The 9,977-nt window shown below is 38.9% G+C and overlaps 1 protein-coding gene across 3 annotated transcripts; it reads right to left on the minus strand.

The window, feature by feature from the left end:
- Positions 1-808: 808 nt before the first annotated feature.
- LOC140591006 (sterile alpha motif domain-containing protein 3-like) lies at positions 809-9,350 on the minus strand. Of its 3 annotated transcripts, none has more exons than XM_072712840.1 (8): positions 9,132-9,350; positions 8,298-8,352; positions 7,526-7,841; positions 3,995-4,156; positions 2,670-3,617; positions 2,366-2,523; positions 1,896-1,985; positions 809-937 (listed from the first exon to the last, which is right to left on the minus strand). In XM_072712840.1, exons 5-6 carry the CDS (start codon positions 3,606-3,608, stop codon positions 2,479-2,481), a joined length of 984 nt encoding a protein of 327 aa, XP_072568941.1. In that variant the 5' UTR covers positions 3,609-3,617; positions 3,995-4,156; positions 7,526-7,841; positions 8,298-8,352; positions 9,132-9,350; the 3' UTR covers positions 809-937; positions 1,896-1,985; positions 2,366-2,478. The 3 variants fall into 3 exon arrangements, with proteins under 3 accessions (XP_072568941.1, XP_072568943.1, XP_072568942.1); XM_072712841.1 differs by lacking the exon at positions 809-937 and adding an exon at positions 1,016-1,660; XM_072712842.1 differs by lacking the exon at positions 7,526-7,841.
- Between the last annotated feature and the right edge of the window lie 627 nt (positions 9,351-9,977).

Below are 9,977 nucleotides of genomic sequence, written 5' to 3' on the forward strand. Positions count from 1 at the left end.
TATCTTGGATCCCATGTTTAAATGTCTACATTCATTTAAATTAATTTTATGTTGTTTACACTTCAGAACCCCCCACCCACAGATTTAATTAAAATGTATCTGATGCATGAAGTTTGTTTTAAGAACATAGCAAGACAATTACCCATTAACATCCAACATCAAACATTTATTGCTCCATCTTACTCCTCTGACAAACAAAATCAGAAAATCAGTGACTTGCAAGTTTGATTAAAATCTGACCCAGCAGCATTTAACAATTCTTGTGAATTGTTGACAATTGGACAACAGAACACTATGACATGAGATCAGTTTTTCAACAAGATGAGCTAGAACTGCTGCATTAAAATTAAAGTCCCCTATTATATTTTTGTTCACAAATAAGTTTCAAAACATGAGTAATTGTCTAAACTGAAATGTAAATGTGACGTACCGCGTCGTCCGTCTCGTTCAAGCCCTGTGTGTCGCCACGCCCACCTTGTTCCCTCTTGTAATTATCCAAATGTGATCACCTGTGAGGCGATGCCGCTCGCCAGTCCTGTGCCTTGTCTTGTGTATTTTAGTCTGCGCCAGCGTATGTCCCGGCAGATACGGCATTGTTATTGATGTCTCCAAGTCGGTGTTTTTGTCTAATAAACCCTCGTTCCCGTCCCTTCGCCATGCTTTGGTTTTGTTCGCCCTACACGCACCGGCGTACGTTACAGAATGCCGCATTCTGTGACGTTTGCCGGTGCGAGCAGGACGAACAGAGCGGAAGCAAGTCCAAAGTGACGGGAACGAGGGTTTATTAGACAAAAACACCGACTAACGGGACATCCCTCAGATTAGACAGGACTACTGCCTCCTCAAGGACAACCAACACATCAATGATGTCTTCTCCTTTCACCGTCACAATGCCAACTTTCATCCCCTTGGTGAAAGTGTCTTCAATATCTGTGGGCTATAAAAGGGTTCAAAGACAAAAAGAAAAAAAAATTCATTTACAAAACTTAAAAGAAAATACACAATATCCCTTGTGCTTTATAAATCATGTCTTTCTAAAGAATAGCCATACTGATGCCTTGGATGATGGTGATTGGCTTTGGGTAACACTTCTTACGTTGTTTAAATTTTTTCAGAATAAGAATTGCACCCCCATGTTACAAATCCATTTCTTGCTTTGAACAAAGATCATGTTCATTAATAATAAAGCATGTCTTCAATTGCAGAATGTGAACAACAATTTAAATACATGCTAATTGTGCTAAATATTGGCTGTGCTCTGAATAAAATGTGACTGAGAATGCATGAAATGTGCAAACTGGAGCTACACTACCGTAGCAGAATGTAACTCCACAGACAATGCTTCTTTAATCAGTAACAGTTCCCCTTATATTAAACTGCATGAAAAACGAACATATAGACGTAGCTGGATTGGTTGCATAACTGGCATTGAATGACAACATCCACCTTTACCCAGCTGTCCAATGACTGGGCCAGTGACTTAATTGTTTAAACAGTCCAGGGTCGAAGACATTTCACCAAAGTATTGCCCCCCCAACAGCTGTAGCAGCCGCTGTAATCACTTAAATATCCTAATATGTCTGCCATTACAAATATACAGTGTGTGAGAAATCCAATGCAAAGCTGTAGGGAACAGTACAGCAGCACAATGTCAAAGACCCTGGTGAAGACATGAATAAACACAATAAACGAACAATACCCATAGTAGTTTATCAGGTAGTTTCTCTGAAAACCAGACTAAATCCAGTCTCACAGATCTCGTAATAATACATTTGCTGGCATCTATAGTGAGCAGGGAGTTAACCCCTTGAGTTAAGGCTGAAAGTCTTGATTTAAAATCCACTGTGGTACTGTAATTATAGAATTAACTAGAATTAATAAGAAACAATGCTCACCTCCACAGTCTTGAAAATGTGTGAGGGATCTTCCTTGAGAAAATGAGGAAGGCCCAGCAGAAGAACTGTCCTCTTCCTTTGTGTAGAGCTCTGGTCAAAGAATTGAAAAACAAAACAAAAAATGTTTTAAACAGTGTTTATGAAACACCTAGACAGCTCCAAATAAACAGCTTTTTGCTTTTTCATTTCATTTCATCAATATATGAGTATCAGTGGAGATAACTGGGTCAGTTACACCTGTCTTTTAATGTTTTAATATCTTATAATTTGAATCAGGCTGATCAGCACATTAAAGTAGAATATGATATCAAATCTAACACCAATATACTGTACACAGATTCTGTAAAAGTTACCACACTAAATGTCCAATTGTGAAATATTACTACAGCTTTCTTTGAATGAGTTCATCACTTAAAATGGATAACCTAAAACTTAGACAAACGGAGAACATTTAGCAGTTGAACACTTACATCATCATCTAGGCATTTTATGAGCCTAGTTAGCCCTGCTATGCCGCTCTTGGTTTTGTACAGCTCAAGGAACCTCTCCAGATATTGGTCAAGCCCAGCAAAGAGGGAGCCTTTCAGGTCAACAGATGTACTGTAAGACGGGCAAATTCAGCTTCAACCTGAGCAATGGAAGAAGAGGGGTGGGGGGTACAGGCAGAATTTAATAAAAAAATGCTTTAAGATCTAAATTTAAGCAAACATCATCTGAGGCCCATTAGACAAAATACACACACAAAAGCAAAGCAACCACAAAGATGCATTTTACCTGCCGTTCAGAGAACAAGGCTGGCCATCTTTCTTTGACTTGTGCCACCAGAGGTTCATCCTCAACAATCTCTTTTCTCCGTAAAGAGAATGTGTTGAACATCATTTCATCAATTTGCCTCCAGTCAACCTTTCTTTTCTTCATCTCACTGACCAAGACTGATCTCTCTATGTCAAGATCATGTTGGGTTTTCCCCTCTGGAAAACCTGGTAGAAAATTTACCTCTGACTTTTTGGCCCGCTTCAGTTTTTTTGACCCAGTTTGACTAGAGGTACGTGTGTTTACTTTGAGTTCAGGACATCCAGCCACTCGCAGCCTCTGTCTGAAGTTACCCATTTTGAACTTTAAACTAAATTTCCAACAGTACCACCCATTGACAGACCCTGGTTCCTTGAGACAAGGATGCTTGTTGATGAGAGCCTGGGCCACACAATCATATTCGTCACGTGTTGGGTAGGGGTTGTGGACATACATGGCTTCTGCCAGCTTCTCCAAGATATCCGATTTCATGTCCTTCGATATGTCAAGTAAGGATCCATCTTTGTGGTAGGCTTCATTTCCTTGCTTCAGTTTTAACTCAACATCAAAAGAAAAGGCAGGAATAACAAATGGCTGAGGCAGCTGACGAGTTTGGCCACCACTGCTGCCCTCCTCAAGAGTTGATGACAGGCTTGCTGTGTCTAGAGTGGAGTCTGTGTTGTAGGTTGTAAAAGTCTTCGTGTACACCTTCAATGTTGCTTTCTCTTTAGGAAGTTCTGATATGCTACTCAGATTGCACAGTTCATTATCAAATTCAGGGTCTTGATATTGAACCACAAGGTCCCCCTCCAATCCAAGTTTCGTCTTCAGAAGTATATGGAAGTTTTCAACAGTTTCAGGCAAGTTGTCGATGGTAACCTTTCTTATGTCATCTTCACTCAGGATGATGCGCAGCAGCATGATGAATCGCTTCCAACAAGAAAAACAGAAATAAAGTGTGAATAGCACGAATACATTTTCACAGGAGATGCTAAGAAAAAAAATATATATCAACCATTCACATACGACTACTGACTTTTTTGGCAGCCATCTATGTACTGTATATAAAAAAAGAGCTTTACCATTATTAAAAATAGGAGAATTGTGTAAATTGTAAATAATGCATTTAACAAGCTGGAAAAGTTACAAAACATTGAACCAGTGTTAATTTTGACAGCACATTTTGATTTAGCTATAGTCAGTGTTTTGACTAAAACATCATTTAGTTTTAGACTATAATATTTCTATAATATATATTTCTTTCCAAGCTCCTTAGACTACGATGACATGCCACAAAAACAAATTACCTTAATGTACAAGAAATGCCTTTGGTGACACCAGGAGTCTGCCCCGTACAGTGTATGCTGACAATGGGATGTAGTGGTTAAGCTCTTCAGGTTCAGCTACCATCAGTTGAGCAGTATTCCTTTCGCAGAGTTCGTAACATCTGAGGTGCTCCACATACCAAGCTGAGAAAGATTCCAAAACAAAAAATGGCTTGTTGCATACAAGCAGCACATGAACAATTTTAGAAAAATCAGGAAGTCCACTTGTGCTTCCAAATGAGACAAACATTCCTGTGGTGTATTGTGTCCCATGTATGTATGCTGTTGTAGCCAGTGACACACTTCTCAGAGTTGTAAATTTCTTCTCCATCACTTGCATGACAGAGGAAGCTAGCATGTCCACAGAAACATTTGATGCTCCCTTAACTTCCACTCTTGGTTTAAACAGGGTAGTCATGTCCAAGTGGTATGCCAGCATAAGCTGGTGTCTAAGAGACAAAGTCAGTAGAATGTAGAGTTGAGCCGGATACTCGGATGAAACGAGTATCCGGTACGGATAAAGCACTTTTGACGAGTACGAGTATCATACGAGTAATACAAGTCAATATCTGTGCTCGGATTGAATAAAAATTCTCATTGGGTAGCTGACTGTGCGTTCTGTGATAGACTAGTCACAGCGCCCCTCCCCTACACATATACAGATTTATTGTGTTGCTGTGTCCCGCTCTGCTCACTCACACACAGAACACTGAGAAGAGAAGAGAACAGCGCTTTCTCTCTCTCTGTCGCTCCCTCAGTCACTCAGGATCGCGGGTTTTTTTCCGTTAACGTTTAGGGTTTCTTCAGCTTCAGGTTTGTTTGTAGAATGCGACTCGCGTCTCTGCCTGTCAGAGTTTTTTTTTTTCTTTTTTAAACCGTCAGCTGGCTCTAGCCAGTTTTTTTTTACTTCACGCACTGAGTGTCTGACACTTTCTTGCTGTATTTTATAAAAAAAAATAAAGGTAGTTGTGGTATAATTAATATTACAAATTAAGCTACACACACAAACACACACACACACACACACACTCCCCCCCCCCCTCTCTCTCTCTCTCTCTCTGTCTCTCTCTTACTCACTCACTCACACACACTCACACATACCTGGTGTGGAAATAAAAAAAATAAAAAAGAACCAAAAAAAAAGAAATCACACTGATCATAAAAAAATTAAAAGTTAAAAAAAGAAAGTTATGTTGAGATGAAAACTCTTGTTCATTACATTTTACTTCATAATTGCAACCGCATGTGTTATATTCATTGTTGCAAATCTTGTTCTGTATATAGTTCGTTTGTTATCGTGATCAAAACCACTGATCTGAAGCTCAATGCTGATGCTGTCATGTAAATAGTTTTCTAATCAGCAATAAATATAACAATTTCTGATCAACCCATATCAATTGCATGCTTAAAATAACATACCGGTTAAAGCCCCACCCATTTAAAGACAACCCGACCCACTTCCAGGTCAAACCCCGCCCACTTCCGGGTTAGGCCCCGCCCACTCCGAGTACAGATACAGATACAGATAATTCATATGGTTAACAGATACGGATACAGATACAGATAATGCTGTACTCGCTCATCCCTAGCAGAATGTTTTTGAAATTATTGACATCACGAACCACTTTCTTGAAAAAGCTATGTTTAGCTTCAAAACGAATTGTCCAAAAGTCAACCAGTGGCCCAAAGCAGCGGATCAAATGAGGGTAGTGCTCCAGGAAATGGTGTTTAGGTTTAAGTTTCTGTCCTGGAAACACACTTTGCAAAAGTCTCCTGTGTTCACTTATTTTAGCATCAAGATAGCACAGGCTTTCCTCAGTAAAAGTGGAGGATGCTAAAAGTTCCACAATGTCTTTCAGTTCCAGAATTACACACCAAGCATCATCATTTTCAGGTACAACGTCACCAATGAGCAGAGGTAGCAACCTCAACAGAGTCCAGTTCTCATGGCCATTACCCCCAATAGTTTCACAGACAAGTATTTTTTCTGTAATTTTCTGTGGACAGTTAGTTTTGTCAGAAAATTTATAGGGAAAGCGTTGAATGGCAGTATTCAAATAATCTAATGTAAAGTATTTCTGTCCAATCAAAGTTTTCAAACACAAACAGAGCTCCCAAGGTACAATACCTTCTAAAACATCATGCAAAAAGTCAGGGGGAAACCCAGTTATGCAATGAAAATAAGACAACTTGTTTAGTACACATTCCTTTTTCACTCCATCAGCACTTTTCAATTTCACATTTTCTTTGAGCTTTGAAACATTGGCATTATATGACTCTTTTGTTCTCAATGAAAATGACCCACTTCGTACAGGAACACGCTGAATATCACTACGACTGGCTAAGCAAAACCGACAAAATTTATCAACATTAAATGACTCCTGAAAACCAGCAAAGGAATGTGCTCCTAAATTATCAGATGACACATACAACACTGTACCCCTAACACTGGTTCCCAGCCTACTTATGTAAACCCCTTGGTTTTAAAGCAGTTGGAGATCTCTCAGAAGTGGCTCTACAATCCTCTTATATCCAAATGTCTTAACATCTACTGTACACTTTTACACAAGAGAGCAAGGTAAATGCTAGACAGCGATGACCTGTATTTCACTGGTAAATTTACTATCACCCAGTATATTGCACACAATTTATGTTTTTTTCTTGAGGTTCCTAAAGGATTACAGACCTCAAAATCATCAATGTACAGAGCTAATGAAATGCTTTGCTCTTCCCCAGACAGAAGTGGGTTCTCCTTGAAATATGAGCCATCAAATGAGCTGTTGTACTGGCCAGGTTTTGATCCTGTATTGTCTTTTTCTAAAACTTTGTCAATAATATCCCCCTTATTTAACAACTCCTGCAGAGTTTTTAGAACCGGAACATAAACAAAGGTTTTCTTTGATGCTAAATCTAAGATATATTCAACTGGGTCTATAACGCCAAATTTTTCTCTGAAATAGGACAACCTTTTTTGTTCTGATCCTAAACACCCACTCTCTGAAATGGAGCAAAGAGGACTGAGGCTGTTCAAGGAATCAGTTACCAAAGTAATAGTGTCGTCATCAATGTTACCATTGTGCTGCCTTAAAACCCTTTTCACTGTATTCCTATTTAGATCACCTATCAAAATGCCAATTTCATGAAACTCATTGATTATTTCCTGGGTAGCTAATTTGGAAACATGCAATATTGCTTGCATGCGCAGAAGTAAAGATGCAAGCTTTTCCTGAATTTTGTAAGTGGTATCATGGTGTTCTACTTCACTGCCACAATTATCTTGAAGTGGCACATGGCCATCACTGTGAGTATCTTCTGACTGCAAATCAACATTTACTTCAGATCCAAATTCTGCAAATTCATTTTCTTGGACAATAAGCTCTGTCTTGAAATCTTTTATAGTAGAATGAGGGTGAAAACGACTCTTATGTGATGTAAAACTGGAGTAAAGGTGTGATTTAAAAGAACACTGATTAAAAGGGCAAGTAACAATTTCCCTATTCCTCAGATGTTTACCTTGATGAGCAATATACTGCTTTAGTCCAACTGCCTGATTAAAGCTACACAGCAGGCATTTTACTTTAAAGCCAGCAAGTCCATTACATACTCCTTCTGTGACCCCATGATCTCTTAAATGGACCTGCAAGGCTTTTTTAGATCTGAAATACTGTGCACAGTCGGTGTATATGCAGGGTAGTGGACAGCTTCTTCCGTAATGTCTGTGACTGTTACTGTAATGTTCAATGATTCTCTTGCGATTTCCACAAAAAAAAGTACAAAATTTGCAAGTCCACCTCATTCAAAAGACAGAAACAGATGTGACCATCTAGACCTGTGAAAATAAATTAATGAAAAACCTTTAGTTATGGGTGCTATTACAAACACAGTAGCATAAAAAGTGTTCTCCATTGCTTTTGTTAATGAATTATTTGTTGGTAGCATCTCTCAATACTTAGGTTATGCCACCTGCATGTGATCATCAATCGCCCAATATTACTTCTTCATAAGAACATAAGAACTATACAAACGAGAGGAGGCCATTCGGCCCATCAAGCTCGCTTGGGGAGAACTTAACTAATAGCTCAGAGTTGTTAAAATCTTATCTAGCTCTGATTTAAAGGAACCCAAGGATTCCGCTTGCACTACGTTATCAGGAAGACTATTCCATACTGTAACTATACATGCTGCGTAAAGAAGAAGTACCTTGACACTACAGTGCTTTATTCTACAGAGCTATTAAATTACAATATAGTCTGTGGTGTTTCCAGTATGAAAAAAAGGAACTTACCATTTCACTCTATTGGCAAAAATAAATGGCCAGCACCTAGTTTGGCTTCACAGACCTAAAATAAAATAAAAACATATCAGATATATATAACCCAAAGGAAGAATATCCATCAATGTTCTGGGCCAAGATAAGAGTACGAAAGTTTTCCACATTCAAACAAAAGAAAACAGACTTCTGTCTGAAAAATAAGAACAGGACAGTATGGAAATGAATAGTCAATATGAGCTGGTAGGTGTTAGCCAGCATAAGATAAACACTGAACTCTCTCATAAAAACTAATATAATGCTGGGTTGCAGACCATATTTTGTCTCACTCCTCAGTGCACTCTTGCAGCTCAGCACACAGCAGTAAATAGCAGCTTAAGTGATTTTATAGGGACAAAGAGATGACAACAAGCACAACAGTCCTACCAAAAAAATGTTCTTTTAGTCAGTCAGTTACTGGAAATATTGCCAAACTAAACCTCCACCAAAATATAACAGGCTGTGAAGTTAAAAGAAATGTACAAGTACACAGGCAATATGACATAAGCCATATTAATTAGCAGAGTTAGCTTGCTAATATCGCAACAGTTGTTGAATGTGCAACCTTAAAACTAGCGGCACAACACTTTTCATTTGGTCCGTGCAACATTAAACCCATAAAAAGGACATATATCAGTTTATTAGGTTAAGTTTGGTCATGGTACACAAGCTGGACCATGTCGGCTAAAGTTACATTAGTTAAAGCAAATGTTTCGGTAAAAGAGAAAAACACACATCATGCCATAAATTTAAAAACGTATTCCAAATTTTGTAGCTACTTTTGTTATAGTTATAACCGATGTTACTCACATTGAAAGCAGATTTCAATGGAGACGATTAGTAAATGTCCAAGCAACGTGAGCTTGTCTTTAACCGCCAATTCCCCATAATGCACCTCGATAGCAGTCACGTGAAGCAATTTTGAACCCTGCAGTGCTCAACTTCACCACATTGTCAAGTTCACATAAGTTTCTGATTTAGCTGGACATGAGTTTTCAAGTTAGCTTTTTTTGATGTAATTGGGACGTTTTTAACTTATAATTCTATGTTATAACAACAACTTCAGTCATCTATTGTCATACTGACATGGAATAATATGTTAAAGCAACAAACATCTAGAATTACATTTTACAGTGTACAAATAGGAAAAAGAGGCTACAATTTGCACGAGCTCACCAAAATTGGACAGTTGAAGACTGGAAAAATGTTGCCTGGTCTGATGAGTCTCGATTTCTGTTGAGACATTCAAATGGTAGAGTCAGAATTTGGTGTAAACAGAATGAGAACATGGATCCATCATGCCTTGTTACCACTGTGCAGGCTGGTGGTGGTGGTGTAACGGTGTGGGGGATGTTTTCTTGGCACACTTTAGGCCCCTTAGTGCCAATTGGGCATCGTTTAAATGCCACGGCCTACCTGAGCATTGTTTCTGACCATGTCCATCCCTTTATGACCACCATGTACCCATCCTCTGATGGCTACTTCCAGCAGGATAATGCACCAAGTCACAAAGCTCGAATCATTTCAAATTGGTTTCTTGAACATGACAATGAGTTCACTGTACTAAAATGGCCCCCACAGTCACCAGATCTCAACCCAATAGAGCATCTTTGGGATGTGGTGGAACGGGAGCTTCATGCCCTGGATGTGCATCCC

The sequence above is a fragment of the Paramormyrops kingsleyae genome, chromosome 5 (assembly GCF_048594095.1).
Source record: "Paramormyrops kingsleyae isolate MSU_618 chromosome 5, PKINGS_0.4, whole genome shotgun sequence".
NCBI lineage: Eukaryota > Metazoa > Chordata > Actinopteri > Osteoglossiformes > Mormyridae > Paramormyrops > Paramormyrops kingsleyae.

What these genes read in the sequence shown, in the direction of transcription:
- LOC140591006 (XM_072712842.1), bottom strand. Translation starts at nt 3,608, where the DNA reads ATGCTGCTGCGCATCATCCTGAGTGAAGATGACATAAGAAAGGTTACC. An exon ending in CCTTGTTCTCTGAACGGCAG is followed by an intron (nt 2,524 to 2,669) that starts GTAAAATGCATC and finishes TCCATTGCTCAG; the next exon opens with GTTGAAGCTGAATTTGCCCG.